At 57.9% G+C, this 25,912-nt stretch overlaps 1 protein-coding gene and 1 pseudogene across 2 annotated transcripts in view; both read right to left on the bottom strand.

The window, feature by feature from the left end:
• Window positions 1-25,912, bottom strand: part of GNAO1 (G protein subunit alpha o1) — a 167,034-nt gene that overhangs the window by 2,815 nt on the left and 138,307 nt on the right. The window contains exons 5-8 of one of the 2 annotated variants that reach the window (XM_005591962.4): window positions 19,706-19,834; window positions 17,707-17,836; window positions 13,587-13,740; window positions 6,409-10,823 (exon numbers count right to left, since the gene is read on the bottom strand). In XM_005591962.4, coding sequence (XP_005592019.1) covers window positions 10,636-10,823; window positions 13,587-13,740; window positions 17,707-17,836; window positions 19,706-19,834 — 601 coding nt within the window. In that variant the 3' untranslated portion in view covers window positions 6,409-10,635. Of the gene's footprint in view, window positions 1-3,066; window positions 3,221-6,408; window positions 10,824-13,586; window positions 13,741-17,706; window positions 17,837-19,705; window positions 19,835-25,912 lie in introns of those variants that run through there. The other variant, XM_005591961.3, reaches the window with a different exon arrangement.
• Window positions 6,409-10,668, bottom strand: LOC135968871 (uncharacterized; annotated as a pseudogene).

Here is a 25,912-nt window from a genome sequence, read left to right as displayed (position 1 = left end):
AAGTGATTCTCCTGCCTCAGCCTCCCGAGTAGCTGGGACTACAGATGCCTGCCACCACGCCCAGCTAATATTTGTATTTTTAGTAGAGACGAGGTTTCACCACGTTGGCCAGGTTGGTCTCAAACTCCTGACCTCAGGTGATCCACCTGTCTCGGCCTCCCAAAGTGCTGGGATTACAGACGTGAGCCACCACGCTCGGCCTTGCCATTACTTTTCATAGCAAAACTGCAATTACTTTTGCACCAACCACACACAGGCGAGCATTTGCCCGGCTTTGGACTTTGCAAGATCCCTTACTGTTTTCACACCAAAATCCACCCAGGAGCCCGCCTGGGAGAGCAGTGGCCACAGATGATCCCTTTTGCTTCCTAGATGAGCAAATTGAGGCACCGCCCCATGGTCTAAACCAATCCTGCTGATTCCAATAAACCAGGAAAACAAAGTCTGGAGAGGGGCCTACCCGGGACCTGTGCTCCTTCCTCATTGGTTTCCTTTAAGAGGCCACTCGGCAGGGCTGGCAGCATATCAGTAGTAGTCGTGGTTCTTGAGCGAGTGGCCAGGACATGGGGGCATCGATGTCCCCAAGGTGGGAAGTTTAAGGGGACATCAGCATGTATGTGCCAACTGGGGGCCCTCTGTCCCCACCAATTCCTTGGGTGTACAAGGGGCAAGGGGCAGGAGGTGGGGGCATCCTTGGGTGGGTTATCATGGCAGAGATCAGCTCTGGGCAGCCCAGTAGGAGTGCCTGGACCCACAGGGCCAAGCCTCATCCTTGATTCGCTGGTGCAGAGATGCCCAGCCCAGCACAGCTGTTAAGGATTGGACAAAGCAGCCCGTGTGGACCCTGCCCAGGAGCTTCCTGTCTGGAGAGAGCCGAACCGGGCACAGCCCAGGGTGGAAGGTGGCCACATACAGCCGTCCAGGTGGGAGGAGTGCCTCGTGCCTTCCCTGTGTCTGCCGAGCCCAGCATACTCACACAGCCCTGCTGCCACCCGGCCACGGTGGCCCACACGTCACCTCCCATCCCACCCGTGCTGCTTGTTTTGTGCCCTCACAGGCTTGTGCTCCATGGGGCCACTGCACTGGTGACCATCTGTCATCCATGATATCTGAATTCAAACTGGATCCCTCTGAAGGCCCTGGAGAACTCATGTTTCCCAGGTTCCGACTGCCCTTTGCGGGGGCATCTAGTGCTTGCACTCCACAGCAGTGAGAATGGCCACTCCCAAGTCGGGCCCCAGTGGGACACTGGACAAGAAAGAGCCGTAGGGTTGGGCCTGTCTCTGAGGGTAGCCCTGGCCGGCGGGGGCCTGCTGGACTCCATTGTTGTGGCCAGGAGAGGTCAGCAGTGGCTGCCCAGAGTGGGCTATAGCCTGGCTCTGCCTAAGGGCCACCTGGGGCTGGCCTTTCGGGGCTTGTCTTGTGCCTCCTGCCCTCACTCCATCCTGCAGAGGGCACCTTCTCCATGGCCAGTTCCCCCTCCCCTAGTTTCCATCCTCTGAATAATACCAATGGCAGCCACAGCCAGCGCTTCTGTAGACCTGGCACCAAGCAGCTGTGCCTCCAGTCATCCTTGGGCTGGGCATGATTATCCATTGTGTTGACCAGATTAGAATGAGGCACAGGTGACTGAGCAACTTGCTGAGCTGCAGGTGGTCTGGCTGCAGAGGCCACCTGGGCTGCCTGCCCTATTGGGTCTTTCTTTGTTCGAGAGCCTTGAGCGCAGTGCATAGTTCCTGGCCCCACCTCCCACTCTGCACCTTGGGAAGAGCAAGAACCACCTTGCAAATTCACATCAGCATGGACTGTCAGTGAGGACACGGTTTGTGCTCAGAACCAGCTGACAGGCCTTCTTCACACACTGCTCCCAGCTGTGGGGAAGGGTGGGGAGACGGGCATCGACCTATGCTGGATGTGGCGCCCTGTGGCTGGGCTTGGGGACCCATGTGGCCCTGGGACTGAGCCCAAAGTCTTACTCCGGGGCTGTCAGAACATGGGTTCTTGGCCGAGCCAACCTGTGCCCTGACCTGGCGGATGACAAGACACCTCCTGCTCCATGGCAGGGTGCTGGCCCTCCATACTCTGCAGCCTGCAAAGGCGACTCCTACCCCAGGGACCTCTGGAAGCTTCCCGGCCCCTAGAGGGACCAGGGCTGGGCTCTGGCATCCCATCAACGCTGCTTTTAGGCATTAGCAGCAGCCCAGAGCTGGCCCATCCCACAGAAGCCACCCTCCCTCATCATCCATTTGGAAAGAGCTTCATTTAGGGGGGTGGGGAGGTCTGTGATACATTCCCCTGAGAGCAAGAAGAAAGCCCCAGAGAAGTCAGAAGAAACTGAGGCAAGGATGGAGGAGGCTTGCAGATAGCTGGAGTGGTTGGATTTGGGGCAAAGACCAGGGGCGGAGGAAGAAGGGGAGAGGGGAGGTGCGACGGGGCTGGGGTTGGGGAGGGAAGGCGGGCACGGGGCTGGGGTTGGGGAGGGAAGGCGGGCACGGGGCTGGGGTTGGGAGGGAAGGCGGGCACGATGTGGGGCGGGTGGAGTGGTCTGGCTGGGCGGCTGCACAGAGATGAAGCATGTTCTGGGCACCGAAACAGGGAGCAGAGAAAGCAGGTGGGGCCAAGAGGCAGCCCACACCCTGCTCACAAGCCATGTGTCCACCTTTTGGTTTCATGCAAAGGTGCTGTGTGGCCCTGGGCAGGGGTGAGGGGAGGCCACTGCTGAGATTACAGGAGGCTATCCTGAGATCTCTCCTAGAGGGTGACCAGAAGGAAGGGGGAAGCCTGTGATCCCGTCCTGCCCCCTGCTCCCCACAATGTCACTCCTGAGTGACTGGGTCCTACCACATATATCTTAGGAGGGGCCATTCTCACCACGCTGAGGGCTGTGTCCTGGGAAGCCCAAACCTGGTGGCACAGTGCTGTTTTTCTTTTGCGCCCCACCAGACTCCTGCAATGGGTCCCGCTCGCCAGCTAGCCCCAGCAGTGCTGGCCGAGCAGCCTGTTCTCTGAGCCATGGGTCCCTGTCAGGGGCAGGCTTCCCCCTGCACAGGACTGCCTGGCACCCACCTGTGTATTCAGGAAAGCAGATGGTCAAAGGCGACTTCTTGATCTTCTCGCCAAATAGATCTTTCTTGTTGAGGAAGAGAATGATGGAGGTATCGATGAAGAACTTGTTGTTACAGATGGAGTCGAAGAGCATGAGAGACTCGTGCATGCGGTTCTGCGGCCGCAGGAAGGGAGGAGAGAGGACAGACAGCGGGAGGGAGACACAGAGACAGGGAAAGAGAAGGAGAGAATTAGGCTTGACAGAGAGGGACTGGGCTACTCGGCAGCTCCTCCGAGAGGCTGCCAGATGGAACCTGAATCAGTCACACCTCACAGCACGTCTCATTCCCTGCTTCCAGAGAACCTGTCATGTTGGGGCCAGAGGCAGAGACTGGACTGGGCACCAGCCATGGCTCTCTGGGGAGGCTGAGGACAGGGTGACCCAGGCTCTCCCCACTGCAGAGTTCCCAGCTATGCAAAGGTCTCCCAGCACACGTGTGTGTGGCCGTGTGTGTGCATGCGCCTGTGTGCCTGTGTGTGCGCGTGTACCTGTTATGTGTGCCTGTGTGTGCACGTGTGCATGTGTGCCTATGTGTGTGCACCTGTGTGTGCATGCCTGTGCATCCATGTGCCTGAGTGTGTGTGCGCCTGTGTGTGTGCCTCTGTGTGTGTGTGTTGGGGGTGGTGGAGTCTGGACTGGAGCCGGAGAGCTGGGCTTTGGCCCTTCCTGCCTAGACCTCTCCTCCCGGGCCCATCCTGGGTGGGGGGATGTCCTCTGGGAGTGGTGAGAGACTCCAGGCCCTTCCCGTGGCCTGAGGGGAAGGCATGCCACGTCCTGCCAGCCTCCTGGGGGCCACCACTCAGGGGAGAGGCTCCTGGCAGGGCTACCTCCAGGAGTGCCTGGGGGACTGGCCGCACCTCCTCTGGCTGGGTCCTCCTCAGCCGCATCTGACACTGCATGGTGTTCTAAGCAAGGCAGATGTGGAGGGCTGCCCTGCACACAGGAGCCTGTTTAGCAAATGGATGAACATGATGGGCACCCCAAAGAAGCCGAACCGAGGGGCCAGCCTTCTGCCCTGGGCAAAAACTCTGCTTTGGGACCCTGAGCACATTCACTTGGGTAGTCTGTTTCTCAGCAGTACACAGGGCATCTTAGTCTCTGTGACTGAATCCATTCCTGCACAGGGAGGTGGAGGAAGGGACAGTTCCGCTTATTTTCCCCAAGAACCCTGTCCTAGTCCTGGAAACTTGCCCACTGTAAACCCAGCTCCCTGGATCTAAAGCTCAGAGGTGACCCAGGCTAAACTCTACCTCTGAAATAAGAAGAGTGACACAAGTAACAGGAAAAAGAAGAGAGCTGGCGTAGATGCCACTGGGCATCTATGGGGAGATGATCTCCCCCAGGGATGAGCACACTGTGGGTGCTGAGGAATTGCTGGTTCCACTGCCGCACCGTCCCCCTCTGAGCAGAAGGAGGGTGACGAAGATGAAGTGACCACACCAGTCACCGAGGACCATGCTGTACCAGCGCTCTCCCTGCCTTATGTCACTTAACCTCATCCGGCCTGAGGGGACACTGCGGTGACACAGATGGGCCAGATCCAGAACTTATGCAATGGGTCTCTCCAGTCCGTATCAGGCTGTGGGGCTTTCGAGGAATCAATACTAACAGCAGCATGGCGGGCTCCGCGCATCTCACAGCCAGTCCTCCCTTCGGTATCTCCCCGATGCCTGCATCATTCTACCATGACCTGTAAAGGCGGCCAGCCCCAGCCCCTGGTTCTTATTGGCTGAAGTTGGTAGGTAGAGGGGCAGAGTTCTCAGCTGCCTCTCAGGGGCACCTGGACAGCTGGCATGGCTTTATTCCCCAGCCCCAGGAGCTGTAGTACATGGCACTGGCCTTTCATTCTGCTGAACAGACTCAGTAAACGCACATGATCTCATCACTCTCCCATCCTCAGTCATTCTCAGTCTCCAGGAGCATTTTCCTGTCATCTGTGTGATCCCACCGGGAAGAAGCAGATCTCGCTTGCCCTGAGCCACCTCATTGGGGTCTGTTCAGAAAAGGGCAACCGGAGGCTTCTGGGAGGCCCAGTGAACCTGTGTCCAGGGCCTCGGGCCGTCCACACTCAAGTTCATTGAGCCGCATATGAGGCCAGAGTGGTGAGGTTCTGAGACCCCAATGATTCCACAGGAACACGCTCCCCACTCCACAGAGCCACCTCGGCCTGCAGCTGCGTAACAAAGAGCTGGAAACCCACAGCCAGAGCCAAGCTCCCTCCTCCATTGCACATCTGCCCAGGCACTGCCAGGAGCAGCCACTAGAGTGACCTGAGCTGGGAGTGGGGACTGTGCCCCCTTGGCCACTGAGCTTAGGTGTGGAGGAGAAATCAAAGCCGGCTCATTCAGGCTCCACAGTTCCACTGGTTAAGGCTGAGCCCCCGCCACAGCCCTACGCCTCAGGGCCACAGAGCATGACTCACATGCACTCACTCTTCCGGTCAGTACTGCCTGGCATCTACGTGCAGGGCTCTCTGCTGGGCTGCCCCGAGGATATAAGAATGACCACGTTAGGCTCCTGCTCTCTGAGAGCTGAGAGTCCAGCTGGAGAAAGATGACGCACAGTCTGTGGTCCCAGGAGTGGCAGCGCAGGGGAGGACTTGGGGAGCAGAGGACAGGCATAACCAAGCCTGTTTTTATGGGGAGAGGGCCTTGGAGGGAGCCCCAAAAAGTGGCTGATCCTGGAGACTTGGGGAGGGCAGTGAGGAGGGGAGATCCTGCAGGGCAGGGGAGGCGCCGGCACTGAGACCCCTGCCAGCCCCCCAGGCCTGACTGCCCTCCCTTGGCACGCTGCGTGGAGCCCATTGCCAAGGAGCTGAGAGCACAGCTCATCCTCACAAGCTCCCCGGAGGAAGCAGACGCCGGGCTACATTCAAAGAAGAGATACCACCATTCGAGAAAAGAGAAAGAAGCCAGAGGTCACAGATGGCCGACAGCCAACCCCCGAGACCTCCACCTGCCCCAGGCTGCAGTGGAGGCCCAGGAGCAGCAGGAAGCGGTGCCAGTACAACCATGGCCACTGCTGCGTCACCCACAGCAGTGTCCAGGTGGGCACCAAGCTCTCCAGGACAGGAAGGTGGCTCGGCGCAGTGCAGCAACGGAGCAGCCTCCTACCAGATGGTGATCCTGACAGGAGGGCAGGGCGCCCAGTTGCCCTGATTCTCCGTCCCCAGCAGGAGTGTGCCCGCTCCGCCAGGCTGCCCGCAGTCCTGGGACCAGGATGGGGCAGGGCCCGAGGACACACATCGTGCAAGTGCCCCTGGCAGGAGCTCCCTGGGCCCTGACAACACATCACACTCATGCTAGGAAAGCGGGCACTGTTTATTAACGGTAGGCGACTAATAAATACATTATGGCAGCCAATAAATTATTACAATAACTAGAGATTTATTAAACCAACAAGTCACTCTTCTTACAAAATTACAGTTAATACGGGGTGGGCGGCAGCGACGGGGGTGGGAGGGGACCACTGCACTTGAGAGAGGCGGCTTTTCTAAGGAGGGCCTGGGACACCTGAGCCCACCTGGCCTAGACGGGGAAGGGGGGTGTGTGGGGAGGCAGAAGGTACTCAGCAGGGGTAGGGTGAGGGATGGCCAGCAGAGCCAAGGGATGGGTCAGAACCAGCGGAGTAGAGAAGACCAGGAGGCAGGAGGGGAGGGCCTGGCTGCCCAGAGCTGTGGGAGTAACAGGGTGGGTGTGGAGGGGAGGGAAAGGGAGGGGAGAGTGGGGAGGGAAGGGAGGAGAGCAGTAGTGCCTCGGAGCTGCTGGCTCTGCCAGGAAGGGCAGTGGGTCTCTGCTGGTGGTCTTGCTGCACTGGGCCTGGGGATGAGAGCTTCTCTTCCAGGGGGAGCCCCTCTCTCAAGAAGGGGATCCAGGAGTTTGGATTCGGGGCCATTCTTTCTGCTCTCCCCCCCGCCTGCCTCTTTTTTGACAGGGGCCTTCATCTGGCTGGAGTGGGGTCTGTCTGGAGGCCCCAGCTCCTCTCTGGGCAGGGTGGGCTCAGGACTCTTCTTGCTGAGGGGTGGGAGATGGGGAGCCCTACCACAGACCCCACGGCAGCAGCTCACGCCCCGGTCCTGTTCCCTGGGCTGCTGGGATCCTGCACTCTAGGCTTGCAGCCTGACAGCAGGAACTGCTTGAGGGTGACTGCCTTCAGCACTGCACACTGAATCTCTGGTGGCGGGGGAGCTGGAGCCTCAGGTCTCGGCTCCTAAGAACTGCCAGGTTGTGCCTGAAGGCTCCCAGAGGCTCAGAGAAGAGAAGAGGCAGCCAGAGGAGGCTCTGTGCCCCAGACTTCTTGAAAAGGAGGAGGGCAGGCCACTCGCTGACTTGGAGGAAACAGTTGGCGTGCTCATTAAATATCCACCTGGGACTGCAGGGAACTTACTTGCCAAGAGTGCACCAGGTCAGACTGAGAAATAAAGGGGGTGACCAGGAAGGATGCAGGCTAGAAAAAGGAAGAACTTCCAGAATCAACCCCTGGGTGCTAACTGTAGAGTGTTAGGTGGGAGCAGGGGCTAAGCTCCCCACTGCAGGACTCATGTTGGCCAAAGGGAAGGGCGTTGGTGAGACCACCCCGGGGTCTTCCCTGTTGGGGTTTGTAGACAGCTTAGTGACAGGGCTTGCAGGTGGGAACCTGGGGCTGCCTCTGCTCCTAAGAACACTCAGGGAAGACCAGTGCAGACCATGGAGGGCAGAGATGCCTCCAGTTCCCGCCAGAGGGAGCTGGGCTGTGGGGAGGGCCTGGCAGACAGCCGCGTCCTGGCAGCAGGCATGGTGGTCTTCTGCCTGAGCTCCAGGGTCCCCATGGAACCCAGAATGCCAAAGCTGTTGGCCAGGGGCCCAGGGGCTGGGCAGACCCCATGGGTCTGCTTGGGGCTGGGCAGACCCCATGCCCTACTCAGGCCAGAGAGCCTTGGGGACCTCTATTGGTGCTCAGAGGGAAGGCCAAGACCTGGTTCTTATGATTGCCAGTGGCGCAGGTCACAAAACTGGCCCATAGGCATGAAAGTGGCAGGCATAATTTTCATGAGTTTGGCAAAGACGTTCTTTGTAGAAATCAGTTTGCTTGGCCTGCTAAATCCGAGCCATAGGAGAGGTTAGCATGGCCCCTCAGGGCACACACAGGACCACTGTGGATTAGAAACGCACCCATGTCTGGTCACTCACAACATTCCTCCCACATCCACATCCACGACGGAGCCAAATCTTATCTGTCACCCTCAGTCGCCACCCACAAGGTGGAGCTACTGGTTACGACATGGATGACAGGCGTCACGCACAGGGAGATAATTTCTCCCTGGATACCCCTGAGGGCCAAGGACCCCCCGCCGGCCAGGGTGGGAGGATTGAGAGCAGTGCAAGAAACTGAGGAGGCTGGAGCATCCAAGGGAAGAGAAAGGCAGGCCGGGGATGGACGGCGGGAAGGCCTGAGCACCCACTCCTCCAGCCCCAATTCTATAGACAGGGAAGGCCTGGATCAGGAGCCTGGACCCAGCCTGGTGCTCTGGCCACTGTGGTCTGAGGGAGGTTGCTGGGGGATATGAAGAGCCCTTCAGCCCAGTGACTTCCACCTCCAGGGTGATGGCCTTAGAGGTGGAGCGTGGCCAGCATCCCCCTTTTGCCAGCTGCTTCTGAGCCTGGGGTTAGTTTGGAGCAGAGTTAGGGGCACAGCCGGCCTCACCCAGGGTGGTGCTGCTGAGAAATAACTGCCATGTCTTCCATATTGGGCAGGATGGCTTAGCTGCCCAATGTCCATGGTAGGACACTGGATTCCCAGGGCCTGTCCTCTGCCACGCCCCAGCACCTGGTGCAAGGTCCAAAACATGACCGAGGTGCACAAAACAGAATGGACTTGGGCTGATGGGGGACTCCCGCAGCCTGGCTGCCAGAGGCTTCCCAGGCACTGGTCCCTGCAGGCATTTGGCACTATGGAAGGTCCCTGGGTCTCCTGGGCCCCACTGAGAGCTCTGTGCCTGTGGGTCCAACAAGTCCAGAGCTGTTGGCACTGGCGCTTCCTGGCTCTGGGGCAGTCCGGGGGCTACAAGTGGAAACCCAGGGGCCCTGCCTGTCCGGGGACTAAGCAGTGTCCAGAGTCGGGGCAGGGAGAACAGAGGGCTTGAGGAGGGAGGCAGAGGCCTGTAGGGGGTACCCTCCTCCCTCCATGGCACATCTACATCCCCAGGCACAGCCTGCTGTACAAGCACACGACTGGCCTGGGTGTGGGCGGTGGCCTCAGCCACCTGGAGGCATCTTGGAGTGGGAGAGGTGTGTTGGTTGCCCAAGGCCAGCCAGACCTGCGTCCCCAGGAGAAGCTACCCCGCCCTCTTCTGCTCAGGGATCTGGGCAGTGAGGCCTCCTCTAAGGGGTCCTAGGACTCTCCCTTTAGAGTGGGGGACAGGGGAGTGTGTTTGTGCTGGCCTGGGCCCAAATACTCCAGGGTGTCAGCTCCATCCCCTGCTGTCCTCTATCCCCAGGGGCTGAGAAGACACCAACGGCTGCGGACAAACTCCCTGATTTCTTCACCAAGACAGTGAGGCAGGGCACTGGCTGCACACCATACCCCACCTTCCGTCCCGCCCAGACCTCTGCAGCTACAGAATCCCCAGCCCGAAGGCCTTTGCTGGTTTGAGTTGAATTCAGTGTGGACTGAAGAAAAAACATATCTATTCACACCTCAGAGTGACCACCCGAGCTCCTGGTGACTGGAAAAAGGAAATGGGTCACCCTTGGCCTGCAAGGACTGGGCGGGAGGCCCCAGCCCAGGCGACACAGGAGCCTCCACCTACCTCCCCCGTGCCTCCCACCTCTCCCTCTTCCCCTCCCCGCCACCATCTATCTGAGCCATAAGTCAGTCTCAAGAAGCATTTCCAGAACTCGGAGGAGTCAGGGGTGGGGGTTCTCTGGGAGAGCAAAGGCAAGTGAGGACGACCCAGAGGAGGAAGGGCTGAGACCCAGGGGAGGGAGCAGGGAGATGGAGGCCATCGCCAAGGCCTGAGTCCTCCCACCCATACCAAGTTGACCTGGTCCCACCCTGGCTTTCGTTGACGGAACTGCCCTCCACCAGAGACCCCAGGCACAGCGGAAGGATGGCTCCTATGACCCCGCCCTGCCAGCACCCTGCTGCAGGGCTGTCTGCGCCACTGCACCATGCAAGATGACAGGAGGACACTGAGGCTTCCAGTGAGACATCAGGTGCAGGGTGTGCCCATCTGGGCCACACGGCGGCCCTGCCCTGCCCCCACAGCTTCCTGATAAAGCACTCAGAGATGACGCAGAGGCTCTGAGCTCTGAGCGGCGGAGTCTCCTGGCCTTGCAGCATGCACTCAGCGGCCCCGCCCCGCCCATGCGTTACCACGAGTTCTTTTGGGGGGTGCAGGTGGAGGATGCTCCCTCCTCCCTCCCTTGGTGCCAGCCTCTGGGGTCTTCTTCCTCAAGTGCAAAGAGTGGTCTGAGAGTGGTGGAGCCTGGTTCCAGGGGAGGGGGGCGGCAGGCCAGGCAGGGCAAGGGTGCCGGGCAGGGTGCCCAGGCTCAGTAGAGTCCACAGCCCCGCAGGTTTTTGGCGATGATGACGTCCGTCACGGCGTCAAAGACAAACTGGATGTTGTTGGTGTCCGTGGCGCAGGTGACGTGGGTGTAGATCTCCTTGTGGGCTGACTTGTTCTTGCTCTCGTACTGGGCCTGGATGTAAGCCACAGCTTCTGTGAAGGTGCTGGGGCCTGCAAAGCAAACAGGCGAGGTGTGGTGAGGCGAGAGGCCCATGGGACTGCCTGGCGTGGACGAACCCAGCCTGGCCTGTGTGGCCATCAGAGACAACTGCACAGGGAAAACCTGATGGAGGGGACCTGAGGGGTCAGCAAAGTCAATAGGGGGTCCTGGATCCAGTCAGTGGGACAGTGTAAAAGTCATGAAAGATACAAAATATCAGGTCTCTCAGTATATCACCTGTATTTATCTATTTTTTTTTTTTTTGAGATAGGGTCTTGCTCTGTTGCTCAAGCTGGAGTGTGGTGGTACAATCAGGGCTCACTGCAGCCTCCACCTCCTGGGCTCAAGTGACTGATCCTCTCTTCTCAGCCTCCTGAGTAGCTGGAACTACAGGCATGTACCACCACACCTGGCTAATTATTACTATTATTATTTTTAATAGAGATGGGATCTCACTATGTTGGCCAGGCTGGTCCTGAACTCCTAAGCTCAAGTGATACTCTCATCTCAGCCTCGTAAAGTGCTGGGATTACAGGCGTGAGCCATTGTGCCCAGCCAATCACCTGTATTAAAGGGAGCACTGTTTCGTGAAACTTCCATTTTCCTTTTATACATGCATTTATGGTCTCCTTTTTCTTTTTTTGGAGATGGAATCTTGTTCTTGTTCTGTCACTCAGGCTGGAGTGCAGTGACGTGATCAAAGCTCTCTGCAACCTTTGCCTCCCAGGTTCAAGTGATTCTCAAGCCTCAGCCTCCCAAGTAGCTGGGATTACAGGTGTGCGCTACCACGCCCGATTAATTTTTGTATTTTTAGTAGAGATGGGGTTTTGCCATGTTGGCCAAGCTGTTCTCGAACTCCTGACTTCAGGCGATCCGCCCACCTCAGCCTCCCAAAGTGCTGGGATTACAGGCATGAGCCACCACGCCCAGTCATTTATGGACTCCTGAGGCAAATGTTGCATCTTACCGTGGGTCACGTGCAAGGAGGTTTGAGGGCACTGGGCTCATGCAGGTAGCCCTGGCTGATGCATGCCCTGTGGGTGGGCCTTTGCCTTTAGGAGTTCACAGAGCAGGCTTTGACATCACCTCCTGCGGCCACTGCTGGGCCAGGTGGGAGGAAGAGCCTACAAACTTCTTGTTTCTGATGTTCACTCACAGGGGATTAACAACCGCCTGGCTCAGATGCTACCTTCCTCGGGGACACCACATTGAGCTGGTTCCCAGGTAGACACAGGGAGAGGAGAGTCTAGAAGAGAAGCTTCTAGTTTGGGAAGGGGCAGAAGAACAGGACCCCAGCTTTGCACTGAAGGCCCTCAGCCTCCAGGAATCCCTGCCAGGCACAAGCAGGGCTGTGACAATCCGTGGAGGGGGCAGCAGGGAGGGGAGCTGGAGTTCAGAGCCACAGCTCTAAGCTGGAGTAGGCTGCTGTGCAGAAAGCCTGGAGGGTCTGCCAGACCTCAGCTCTTTGCTCAATCTGGGCTGGAGGTTAGGGAGTGTCCTAGGACTGCAGCTGACTACTCAGCCTCCCTTGTCCCCTCCTCCTTCCCCACTTCAGCCCCAAACTGGCCTTGGTAACTGACCTACCCCACCTGTTTCCACTGCCCCAAAGGCCACAAGCCCAGGTCACTAGGGCAGGATCCACAGGCCCTCAACTATGGCTAGAGAGGAAGCTGGCTGGGAGCTTCTAGGGAGGCTGAGCCCTACTCAACTACAGCTGGACATGCCTGGGTACTGGCCTGCCAGGCACTCAGTCTGATTATGGGGGATGGGTGGAGGTAGGAGGTAGGAGAGCTGTGCTGCTTGCCTGGCCCCAAGCCCCCGGGGTGCCCCACTGGGACTCTGTTGGCCCCTGCTCTGTGCCCTCCAGGCTTCAGGGCAGGTCGGGCTGAGGGTGCCCCACTTCTCCTCCCACTCACTTCTCTGGTCAGGGTCTCGCCATCTCAGAAGAACTGATGGGCACCCGGGCTATGCTGGGGCCCTGTAACCGCTCTGGGGTCACTGACCAGGGCCGCCACCCTGCAGCTCCTCAGGAGACCCTGGTCATGCTGCCTTCCTGGCTGCCCACCCACCCCATGGTCAGGTAAACCCACCACAGCACTGGCAGGGCTGGCCTCTCATCCCTAGCACCCTATGTAGGGGGCCAGGGCTCTGCTGCTTGCAAAGCAATGTGATTTGAATCTTGCAGCAGCCCCGTGTGAGTTACAGGCATAACCCCAAAGGCAAGAGCAGACAGGCGGGGAGCTTCCGATGTGAGCACCACACGAAGCTCTGCGTGCCCATCAGCTCATTCCCTCCTCACAGCACCCGGTGAGGGAGGCGAGGGCAATGACAGCCATCACTCCACCTCACAGACCCAGAGACTGAGGCTCAGAGAGGCTGCATGACCTGCCTGAGCTGCTTGTGAGTGGCGGAGCTGGGCCATAAGCCTTGGGCTGCCTGACTCCAAGCCTCTGTGCCCCGCCCCTCATCTTCTCAGCGTTCTCTTGTCACAGAGATCCCCTGTGCGCAGACAGTGGAGCTCAGGCTCCCAGAGGCCACCATGGTCACATAGCTCATAAGTGGCAGAGCCAGGGCTCCACCTGCTTTCCCTGATGAGGAAGCCCCAGCTAGCTGCCCCTCCTCGCTAGAGCACAATCTGGGGGCAGGGCGGGGCCCGTTTGTGTGGATTCTCTGTGGCAGAGTCGGGGGCATCCACAGAGCGCAGGAAGGGTGGACTGGGCTTTGGGAATGGGCCCACTCCCTCGGGGGCCTGCTGTCCCTGGAGGGGTCTCTACCTGTATATTCAGGAAAGCAGATGGTGAGCGGGGATTTCTTGATCTTCTCTTCAAATATGTCCTTCTTGTTAAGAAACAGGATGATGGACGTGTCTGTGAACCATTTGTTGTTGCAGATGCTGTCAAAAAGCTTCAGGGATTCGTGCATGCGGTTCTGCAACAGAGTGGAGGGGTGAGTGAGGGGCGGCAGCATCCAAAGCCCTGACCCACCACGGCCAATGACACAGCGGGACAAGCAAAGGGAAGGTCCACCAATGTGGCTGGACGCACCACCGGGACAGAGACCACCAGGACGGAGACGGGAGGATCCACAAGGACAGACGGGACGTGGTCCTGTTTCATTCCACACGCAGGCAGGACGGGGCGGAGCAGGGCCGGGCAGGGTTGGGGGATGCTGCCCCCTTCCAAAGAGAGCTGGCCCCAGGTGGGGGCAGTGAGGTCACTGGAGAGGTTCCAGCTCATGGAGAGGACATGCACCATGCACGTACAGGGCAGGGGCCGCAACCACCACCGAACGCATCTGCGCGGAACCCCGCTCATGCAGATTTCTCTACCAGGGTCTCATTCGGTTTCGACAGCAAGGCTGGAAGGGTGCACGCATTCAGTTGGGAAACATTAACCGAGGACTAAGAGATCCTCGAATTAATCCCGAGTTGGAAGCAGACACCAGGGGGATGGCGTCTCGGGGGTGAGCTTGCTGTGGCCTTGGTGTGGTTGGTGGTTTCGTTGGTGGGCTGGGGCTGGGGAGGCTCTGGGAGAACTGGTTGTTGGGGCTGGTTTCTCAGTAGAGGGGCCAGAGGAACCCCAAGATGAAACACAGCAAAACAGATTAAAACAGAGAAGAAGATAAAAACCCAACAGGAGAAAGAGAGAAAAATACTGAAAAATTGGTTCAACCAGTCTCAGGGCCAGGGCACCCGGCCAGTTCCTGCAGAGAGCTCTGTGCGGGCTCACAGGGGCCATGGCCATCCTGGGCCTGTGGACCACAGGGCAAGAGATGCAGGATGGGTAGGAGGCGCCCAGGCCAAGTGGCTGGAGAGGAGTGCGGGCGCAGGGGCAGGCTGGGCAGTTGTCACAGCAAAGTCACCCAGCGGCGCCCTGAGAACCTGCTGCTTTCAACTCTTAGCTGATGGATTCGGTTGGAGGGAGGTGCTTCATACCTTCCGGGCTTGGAGGGTCTCTCAGAACTGGTTTTGGCCTTGGTTTGGCAAGATAAGGCCCTGCAGGCGGTGGCGGCGACTGTGGTAGTGGAGAAGTTGTGGCAGCCGCAGGCCCGGCTGGGTGGTGCTGAGAGCAGGTACGAGGCCAGGACCAGGCTCTCGGGCTCCCGGGATGCAGTGGACACGGCGGTTGGAGGGCCAGTGGCAGCCACCAGCCCCAGGGCTCTCCTGGCCTGGCTCCAGGAGCTGCTTCCAGACACCTTTGTCGCGGGCTGTCACCCCAGCTGTCACCCCAGGCCAGAGAGGGATGCGCAGCGTTGACTAGAGGATGGCTGAGGACCAAAGCCTGAGTCCCTGGGGCCTGGCTCTTGCCTCTCTGAGGCAGACAGAGCTCCCACATCCTAGAACCTGATCTCTAGCCATGGCGTCTGAATGTAGTAGCCGCAGGAGCTATTCACTGAGTGATGATTCCTGCGTACAGGCACGTTTACAGCTTTTAGCCCAGTGGTCCTCATGTGGCCTGCGAGGCCATTCTACCATCGTCACCATTTACAGAGGAGGAGGTGCAGGCCCGGGCAGGGTGGGGTGGTTGCCCATGATCACAGAGGTGGCAGGGGCGACGCTAGACCCTGGACCAGATCTGTCTGACTCCCAAGTTGCCACCTCTGCACGCGCCCCCAGCACACGGCGACGACTGCTGAGTTCTACAGCAGCAGTATTCTTGCTGCCACCACGGTAATGAGCTGCCTTTGTGGCTGCTGTCAGGTTGCAAAGTCATCCCCATTCCCTGCACGAGTTGCTATTCTTCCCCGGGCTGTGAAGGGTGGCCAGCTTTGGGGAAGGAAGGACACAGGAAGAGCCTGCCTGTGACCTTGGCTCCATGTGCTTTGGCTTCTCCAAGGTCCTCTGCTCCAGCCCTTGTGTGGAAGGGTGGGGGAAACGGGGAAAAAGGAAGGTGAGAGAAGGTGGAGAAGACTGGAGGGCAAGTGCTCCAGGCAACAAGGCCCACAGGCTGGAAGGTCACCCAGTGCCAGGCCCAGCACCAGGCTCATGCTCACTGGGGAGCCGTGGGCCGCAGAGCTTGGGGCCTGTGGCTGCTAGGCCCACCCAGACGTCCCTTTGTTTCCATCTTCCAGAGGTGAGTGAGAGCCCAGCCCCATGGCTGGTGGGCCTGGGACTGGGGTTGAAGCCACCCACAGGCCTGGCAGGGCAAGTCCAGGGAGAGGCTGGATTCCAGGGGGAAGGGCCCTCCTGGCTTCCTGCCTCCAGCTCCTTTGCTGTCTTTGAAACCATAGTGGACACAGGGAAAAAAGATGAGCCAAGTGGAGCTCAGACCCCAGGAGTTGGAGCAGTGGCCCCAGTGGCATAGAGCCCAGCAGTGGGGAGTGGGAAATGTTTGGGCAGTCACTGTGCGGGCGCGTGGTTAGGAGGCTGACCTGGGCTTTGGGTGACCAGTGAGTCTGGGTCCAAGCATGGCCCAGGAAGTGCATCCACCCTTGCCCCACTCAGCATCAAGACTCAGCTGGTGGTGACTGACATCACTGCCTGCAGATGCCATTGAGAACAATTACAGCAGAAACCCAAGTCAGGGGTACAGGTGGGCCTGAAATAGGAAGAGCCAGGCGGGTGAGCCTGTACACGGAACGGGTCCAGACTACCCACACCACCAGCCCAAAGCCCCATCACTCTGTGTAAGCCCCTCAGGGCGGCGGCTCCTCCTCCCTATAGCACTGTGCCCAGTAGCCCACACCCCAAAGCTCATCCCATCCTCGCAAAGCCCAGTGGACCAGTTGGGCCAGAAATGATGAGGAAACAGACCCAGAGAGAAGACAGGCCTCACTCAAGGCCCAGCATGACAACAAGCTCCACCTCCAACCTCAAACCCTCGGTGCCAGCCCGCAGAGGCGTGGGTTGGGGTCTGCACGTGTTCCAGACAGAAGGAGATGACAGATGCCAGGCTGTGACCCCACGGCCTGTGGGCCCCACTGTCAGGAGTGTTGGGGCTTATCTCCAGTGACCCTGTCGGTGCCTGGTGGGCTGCAGCCCAGAAGGGGACCATGGAGTAGACCCGCAGGCTCAGGGCAATCACCAGTCACCGTACAACCACCAGCTTGGCACTGCTGTCCCAGAAACAGCTCCAGAGCGCTGCACATGGATCACCCATCCCACTGCCGACAGCCCCCAACAGGCAGGTACTATTATTATCCCCCTTTTATGGAAAACAGTAACTGAGCCGGAAAGGTGCTGCCTAATTCAGCAGCAAGCCAGTGAGTAGCAGAGCCAGGACTAGGCCCAGAGGAAGGCTGCACTCTCCCAGGGGAATGTCCCCTCACTGAGGCCCCAGGCTGAATGTGAATCTGGCATTTGGCAAAGGAGCCCAGAGCCATGACTGTCACTCACCAGCATGTCCCATCCCCATTGCCCTTCCTGGCCCATCAGCCCCACACACTGCTCCCCAGCACCCCCAGCCCCACACAACTCTCCTGCAGCATCCTGGGCCCTCCCCACCTCTTCCTCAGCATCCCCGGCCCCATACTGCTTCAGCAGCATCTGAGGCCAGTGCCCCAGGGATGGCTGTCAGGCTAAGACTGCTATTTCTGTTGCATGTACATTCTTGCTTGGCTGCCTCCTGGTTTTTTAGGGTTTGCTTAATTTTGCTCTGGCCTGATGGCCTCTGTGACTCCACCAAGTTACGGAAGAGGCACATTCTGCATGGCTATGTGTGATCAGGTTGCACACATAGGCTCTGTCACACTGGCATCATGAGGCACTTGCCTTGGCAATACAGAATTGGTGGAGAGAGCCGGCACGGCCCACCCATGATGGAAACCTCTAACCGTGACAGCTGGCTGGACCCCAGAGCCACTGTGGGCACCCAAGGCCCAGTGCTCACAGGGCTCACCTGTCCTGCGGCTGTCTCCTCAGTGCTGCCCCCTGCCCGGGGGGCCCAGGCCACTTACCGTGGTTTCGTCTTCGTGGAGCACCTGGTCATAGCCGCTGAGCGCGACACAGAAAATGATGGCCGTGACGTCCTCGAAGCAATGGATCCACTTCTTGCGTTCAGATCGCTGGCCTCCGACGTCAAACAGCCTGTAGGAGGCAGGGAGTTGGTAGGTGCAGGGTCCAGGCAGGTGAGGGCTGCCTGGGGATCAAGCTGTGAGCATGCTGAGAGGCAGAGGATGGGGGCCACGGTGCTCAGAGCCTCACTAGAAGCCCTTACTAGAAGACCTCGTCACTCCAGGTGCTGACAGACAGCTGGATCACTGTCATCCCCAGGCACTGCCCCCAGAGTCTGTCCTGGGACTGGCTGTGCTCACATATCACGACTCAAAGACCTGCCCTTGCATCTGAGGTATTTTACTAAGGGGGCGCACCTGAGCCACCCCCAGGAAGGACTCTGAGAGTCCTTTCAGAAGCACCCTCCTCTCAGTCTATTCCTTCCTGGGTCTGCTCTGGACAAACTCCAAACCAGCGTGGGGGGGAAGCAGGCAGGAGATGTCACCTGTTATGTGGATGGCAGAAGTGAGCCACCCATGGGCTTAGGACATGCCCAAGCTGGTGAGAGTCCAGCTGCGGTGGAGCTGGGTCTGGCTGTGGACAAAGCTGGCGCTCTCACCTCTGCCCGGTACGGCCCCTTTCTGGCAGATCAGAGCCTGGCCTCTTCCGCCTCTCAGACTCTACTCCCGAGGGGGCACAAAAACTCTGGGAGAGATTGTGGGCAGGTGGGACTTATGTCCTAGAAGTAAAAGGTCAGTCTCCCACCCCAATCCCCAGAGCGAGAAGCCCTGCAGCCTCCTAGATCTGGGACGCCTGCTGACACACAGCCTGCCAGAGGGGGACAGGGAAGGATCCCTGGTCCCACTGGACACAACAGAGCGACTGCAGGCAGAGATTAAGAGTGGGCTCGGAGCAAGGAATGGGTCTGCTTCTCATTCTATCACTGGCTCCCCTAGATTCCACCTGCCCATCTGTAATGCAGGGGCGTTGGTGGATGGCCTCTGTGGCCCCTCCAGAATGCTTATTCTTAGACCCTGCCTTGCTGGGCCAGGTTGAGCTGAGATCCCCATCCTGTGCTCCCATTGGAGGAGCAGGAGAGACCAAGGAGCCTGGGAAGGCAAGGGAGGCCCCTCAGGCCTGCTCTGACCAAGGTTTTGCTTCCCAGATCCGTGGAGGCCTAGGGGTTCCTGGGCCCAGAGCCTCCGCCCCTCAGTCTGAACAGGAGTGGGCGGGAGCTGGGGACATGGGAAGCAGGGAATATTAGAATTCAGCTCTCCCTGCAGGGGGTCCCTGCCCTCCCCTTCTGTGCTGGCCTCTGTTCCCTGCAGGATGGAGCAAGGGCTCCCAGGCCTCCGTGCATGCGGGTTACTGCAGGTGGGGACACAGCACTGCAGCAGGACCCGGGGAACCACTTCACCCATCAGGCCCCTGCTCTGAGGCCCAGAGCCCCTGGGTTCTAGCTGCGCTCCGTGCCTGAGGAAAGTTCTGCTCTTGTTAGGCCTCAGCTTCCCACATATACCAGGAGAAGGTGGGTCCGCTCGCTCTGCTCCTTCCAGCTGTGGGGTGACGTGGGTCCTCAGGGTCTCACAGTGGCAGCCTGGGCTTACCCAGCCCCACTCTCGGCCCCTCCCCATAAGGTGATCTTGGAAGGGCCCCCTGGTAGCCCACCTCCTCCTCCTCCTCAGAAGTCACCTCAGGGACGGGCTGCCCTCCTTGTCCAAACCCTCCCTCCTCCTCACAGCCCCACTCTGGGAATCTTCTCCAAGGAAGCCTCCCTGCGCACCACAGCCCCTAAACTCGGCGGAAACACAGGCAGGTTCCTCTGGTATCCAGCTGCCTGCCCCAACCCGTGGGGTCCCTGGGGCAGGATGATGTTTGGGCGCTGCCGACGAAATGCGCTGAGAGGCTGGGCATGTCCCCTCTTAGCCCTCACCAGGGCCTGGGGGCCTCCCTGGGCCTCACCTGAAGTGGAGGTTCTTGAATGTGAAGTGCGTTTCTACGATGCCAGTGGTTTTGACCCTGGTTCGGAGGATGTCCTGCTCGGTGGGCTGGTAGTCGGCGGCCCCAATCCGATCCAGGCTGTCCAGGTAGCTGAGGACAGCAACAAACAGGGGACCATGGACCAAACGCCTGAACATCGTTCAGGACTGGCCAGGCCACCCACCGTCAGAGTCCAGTCTCAGTCAGGGCCCCTCCAGGTCACTGTGGAAATGATATCACCTCCATCCCAGGCCACAGGGAGTGGGGGCGACTGAGGAAGAGGGTCTTAGGTCTTGGCCTCACACTCTCATTCATAGCCAAAAGGGCTACGCACGCAGCTCCTGGGACACTTAGACAAGGTCAACCTTTTATATGAGACTACCATGTTTATAATAATACTGTTTTGTCATTTCTTCATTTAAAAAATAATAACGGCCAACAGATAGGTTCTATTCTTTCCATGTGTAACCGTGTTTCATACGTAATTTCCGAGTTAAATGTACTAAAACTGGGGCTCAACGAAGGTAAGTACTTCGCCTGAGGCCATGACCCAGACCCTTGGCCCCAGAGGCCATACTTTTATTACTCTCTGGGGCTTCGGAGGCCCCCGAGCAGCTCCCTGCCTTCTCCACACTTCCTTCTCACTTACCAAGGGGTCTGTGTGCCCCTTCCAATTTGACGCTCTTGGAGGCTCAGGGCTACACAGCCATACAGTGGCTGGGCCTCCCTGGGACCCAGTCTTTGGAATCAAGGCTCTCTATCCCTGCTCCCTCTTGCTGTGGGAACAGACCAGGCCTTTGCATGTCACCTGCCCAGGCCTCAGGCCAAGCACTGAGAGGATGCTGCCTGCAAGAGCTTTGGGGTTCATTATGGGTGAAGTTTGAATCTAAAGCCAGGTAGGATCTGGGAAACCAGGAAGTAGGGAGCTGGGCCAGGCCTGAAGGAAGACTCAGTGATCCATGGAGCCTGCCAGGCCACCCATCCCAGCTGCCAGGGTGAACCACAAGCAGCCCACAGGGAGGAGCCCCGAGTGTCTGAACCACAGGACGATGTGGAGCATCTGCTCCAGGACCTGCTAGGGGCCAGCTTGCTGGCTGGACCTGCAGTCACCACTGCATGAGAGATGGGCATGCTGACCAGCTCATGAATGTCCACAGGGCTGGGAAGGGCAGATGCCGTCACCAGCTAGGGTGTTCACTGATAGAACCCAGTGACAATCCTTGTGAGAATGCCGCTAAGAAAAGAAAACAAAAGGGTGGATTCCAAGGCTCAGGGAGGTAAGCTTGAAGTCACATTGAGAGAAAATGAACTTGGCAGCTGGGCGTGGTGGCTCACGCCTGTAATCCCAGCACTTTGGGAGGCCGAGGTGGGTGGATCATGAGGTCAGGATTTCGAGACCATCCTGGCCAACATGGTGAAACCCCGTTTCTACTAAAAATACAAAAATTAGCTGGGCGCCTGTAATCCTAGCTACTCAGGAGGCTGAGGCAGGAGAATCGCTTCAACCCAGGAGGCGGAGGGTGCAGTGAGCTGAGATCGTGCCACTGCATTCCAGTCTGGGTGACAGAGCAAGACTCTGTCTCGGAAAAAAAAGAAAAAAGAAAAAAAAAATAAAAATGAACTTGGCTGGGATTCCAGTCCAGTTCTGACTGGCTCCAGACCCTATGCTCTTAAATTGGACTCTATTAGCATTTAAAAAATCCAGAAAAAAAAATTTAAACAGGACTCCCGGTCTTCTCTCCTGAGCCTGACTGCCCTCCATGGAAGGGCACGATGTGGGGATGGGGGTGAGGGAGCCAAGGCTGCAGAGCAAACCTGTACGTGCCCCCAGCCCCACAGCCTCCTCGCCAGCCAGTGGTATCTGGGCAGGCTCTGGTCTCAGCCAGAAGGAGCCCCTCCCAAGCCTCTGTGCCTGCCCTGCCCTGGCGCCCATGACCTCTGCTTCCAAGCTGTGAGGGCGTCCCCCGCATCTGCAGCTGGACACCAGCCTGGAAGTGTCTGGTCCAGCTCTTCCTTTCCCAGCCAGGGCAAACCATCTTTAGACGGGCAACCTGGCCCTATGGCCTCTCTGTGCTGGCCGAGCCTCATGCAAGGAGACGGCTGTGGAGGGTGGGGTGAGGTGTGGGAGAACTGCTTAGCAACCCAGTCGGGAAGGCTGACTGCGCACCTGCTGCCCATCCCACCTACCCACTGTTCCGGGAGCTGGGGATGGGGCAGTCAACACAGCCCCACCTTCCCAGGGCCTGCGTTCCGGGGGAGTGTACACACGTGTGTGAGGTGATAAACAGGAGAGTCAGAGATACAGTACATCGGGAGGTAGTGTCAGAGAACGAATCAGGCTATTAGTGATGGGGGAGGCCTGCTGGGGGCTGCTATTTGATGTAGGGTAGTTGGGGAAGGCGTCTGGACAGGGGAGACTGAGGGGAATGAGGGAGCAAGTGGGCTTCGAGTGGCCCGGTGGAAAAACTGGCAGGTGGGGCGGCAGGAAGCATGCGTGGAGGGGCCAGGTGGTGGGTGAGGCTGGGAAAGGTGGTGGAGGTGAGGGTGGCCAGAGTCCGGCTGGGGCAAGCAGGCCCTTGAGGTCATTGTCAGAGCTTGGGCTTTTACTCTGAGTGAGACGGGAGCCCCTCGAGGGTTCTGGCCAGAAGCATGTTGACAACAGCCCTGCTGCTGTCAAGACAGCAGGTCAGCGGGTGGGGCCTGCAGAGCTGCTGTCATCACCAGATGGCACTGGCACAGTGGGGGTGGTTGTGGAGGGTGTGAGTGGTCAGCATCTGATGTACCTGCCAGAGGAGCTGCATCTGCTGGTGGCCTGGGTGTGGGATACAGGAGGATGAGCAGAGGTAGAGAGATCTCCAAGTGGTGGAATGAGACACATGTACAGGGAGGGAGGAGCACACAGAGCAGGTTCTATGGGGAGGATGGGAGCCAGGGGTCCCACGGGCTCATGTTAACTTGAGATTCATTTGATGTTCAAACAGACACTGAGCAGGCAGAAGTCAGGAGGGAGGGCTGGGCTGGCGATATGAATTCGAGAGTTGTCCAAGTGTACAAGGTGTTTAAAACGAGACAGGAGAAGGTCACCAGGCACCAGTCCTCGACAGGAGGTGCTTCTAGGATGGAGCTTGGGGACAGGATACAGCAGCCCCCAGCAGACCTCCCCTGTCACCAACTGCCTGGGTGGGTGGGCAGGAGGCATTGAGGGAGTCTGGAAAGGGCAGCCCGAGAGGAGGAGGGTGCTGGGAGTGAAAGGAGGTCCCAGGTACTGGGGGACTGAACCCTGAGCCCTGAGTGGGAGGAGGCTGATGGAGCAGCCCCCAGGATAGGACTGGGCTATGAGCCATCTCAGCAGGCGGAGGAGCAAGAGCCCGATAGGAGTAGGGTCAAGAGAGAAGGCGAGGAGAAGAAACTTCGGATGCCAGCATGGACAACGCAGTAGGGAACTGGATTTGAGGAAACCCAGCGCCAACCAGGCCCCAGAGTACCTTTCACAGCCCCTGGATGGATGTGCTCAGGGTTTCTGGGACCCGCCTCTAGGTGGTTATCCAGAGGGGAGAGTCAGCCCTGCTCAGAGAGGCCGGGGGGCACGAAGAGCCTGGTCAGGAGCCTGTGCCCTGGTCCCTCCCCTGTGAAGGGCTGGGCAGAGAGGTGCTTTGGTGGTTGGGGCATTAGGGTGTCAGTGGCACCCTCCGGAAGCACGTGCTGTGGCAGCCCTGTGAGGCCTCCCTCTCCTTTCCAGCACAACAAACCTACTCTGATCTGCTTTCTATACTGGGCCCAAGACTTTGTCAGAAGCTGAGGTCTAACTGCTAAGACAGGAAACGTGCCAGGCCCTTCCGGCCCTGAGCACCTGTGTGTCCCCTGCCTTTCCCGCCCTCTCCCAGAGAGGAGACACAGAAGGCCCAGCCATGGTGACAGAAGAGAATAGTAACATCATCAACCTGGGAAGTGGAAAATTTGAAAGAAGGCAGAGACGAGGCTGCAGGGAGGAGAATTTCCTCAGCTTACTTGGTAGGGAGTTGACAAATACTGACTCAAGTTTCTTATTTAAAGTTATAAAGGTAAGCACCGGAAGAACTAAAAATAATCCTGTAACTAGCAAAAAGCCGGAGGTGAAGGTGGAGAGCGGTGGAAGGAAGGAAGGTGAGCTGAGCTCCCTTGATTCCAGAGTGGGTGGCCGTAAATACTATTTTGAGTCGGAGGATCAAGTTTTTCTGGATGCCACTGGGACAAATAAATGGAAGTGGGTAAAAGTGGGAGGGGCAGGGCTGGTGAGGGGAGTAGGAAGAAGATTGCTTCTCATTTTATATGCCTCTGCATTTGTTTAAATTTTTTTTTTTTTTTGTAATGGATTCATGTTATAATTAGTGAAATGGGTAAAAATGTAAGTGGAGAGCAGGATTTGGTGAGCCACTAGAAGGCAGATTTGGGCCAGCTGGCCCTAAAGGCCCCTGAGGGTCTTGCTGACTCTTGGGGAGGAGGCAGGGCAGGGACAAGGAGTGGGAGAAGGGAGGAGGGCAGCTGAAAGTCACTCTCTCCTGCCTGGCTCTGGTCTGTGATTTGAGCATACGGAATGGTGGACACTGAGCTTCTGGGCTCACTGCCCTGACCCCCAGGGTGTCCCTGGGAGCTCATCAGGCCCAGGGACCTAAGTAGTCATCACCTGGAACTCACAGGACTTTGGCATTTGCCCTGTGGTCAATCTAGGTGTGCAGAAATGGGAAGCTGCTCCTGGCCTTGCTCAAGCCCCTAGTCTGTTGGCTGCCATGTGGCCTGTGGAAATGTCCAGGAGTGAACATTGGCCTCAGCCATTGTCTGTTGGCACTGCGTAGATCCGGGTTTCTTAATCTTGGCACTATGGATGTCTGGGGCCATGCAACTCTTTGTTGTGGGGGCCATCCTGCACACTGCGGGATGTTTAACTGCATCTCTGGCCTCTACCTGCTAGATGCTGGGAGCACCACTCTAGCTGCCGGGAGCACCACTTTAGCTGCCGGGAGAACCACTCTAGCTGCAGCCATCAAAAATGTCCCCAGATGTTGCTGAATGTCCCCTGGAGGCAAATTGGCCCCAGCTGAGAAGACCTGGTGAAAATGGCTGGACTGGATCATGTCAGAGTCTTCCCAGCCAGTGGGGTAAAGTGCAGAGGCTCCTTGCAGAAAGTCCCCACTGAATGTATGGGTACCAGATTGCAATTGCAAAAGTGGGGTGTGTTTCCCAAAAGCCAAGGGGGCAATCCCAGTGTCTCCATGACAGAAGACATGTCCCTGACCGACACTGACCATCCCCGGGCTCTGGAGCCTCCAATCTAGGGCCAAGGGCACGGAAGCAGTGAGGATTTCCTTGGAGATGCCTAGAGTGATAAAGCTGCAGCCAATGGACCTGTGACCTGCGGTCATGGGAAGAGCCGGGAGCACCTTCTAACCAGCTCCGGCTTTTACCATTTCCCACTTCTCCATCTTCTCTTCTCTCCTCTTCTTTCTCCCTCTGTCCCCTTCCTTTCCTCCTTCCATCCTCCTGCCCTCCTGTCATCTCCCTTATTTAGTTATAACAGAGTATTAAAGTATACATTTATTATATTAATTAGACCTACATATTCCTTATTTATTTATTTATTTATTTATTTATTTATTTATTTATCTGAGACGGAGTCTCACTCTGTCGCCCAGGCTGGAGTGAAGTGGCCAGATCTCAGCTCACTGCAAGCTCTGCCTCCCGGGTTTACGCCATTCTCCTGCCTCAGCCTCCCGAGTAGCTGGGACTACAGGCGCCTGCCACCTCGCCCGGCTAGTTTTTTGTATTTTTAGTAGAGACAGGGTTTCACCGTGTTAGCCAGGATGGTTTCTATCTCCTGACCTCGTGATCCACCCGTCTTGGCCTCCCAAAGTGCTGGGATTACAGGCTTGAGCCACCGCGCCTGGCCCTTATTTTTAATTTTGAAGATAAGGGAATGGAAAACTTATTATTTTCTCTAAAATAAAACAAAATGGCACCATTTATTTTCTCCCTGTATGGCTGTTGGTTTGGTTTGTATTTATGGGGTCAGGGGCTCCCCATGAAAAACCAAAGCTGCTACACTTGAAAGCCGTCTTTTTGCAATGCCAGGCACTCCTTGGGACAGGCCAGTGACAAGGTCCCGCCCTCTGGGAATTTCCACTGTGTGGTTGTCTCTTGTGTCCTCTGCCTTCT

This window comes from Macaca fascicularis, chromosome 20 (assembly GCF_037993035.2).
Source record: "Macaca fascicularis isolate 582-1 chromosome 20, T2T-MFA8v1.1".
NCBI classification, from domain to species: Eukaryota; Metazoa; Chordata; class Mammalia; order Primates; family Cercopithecidae; genus Macaca; species Macaca fascicularis.
Note: the sequence above shows the minus strand (reverse complement) of the source record. Positions and strands in the feature narration are given on the sequence as shown.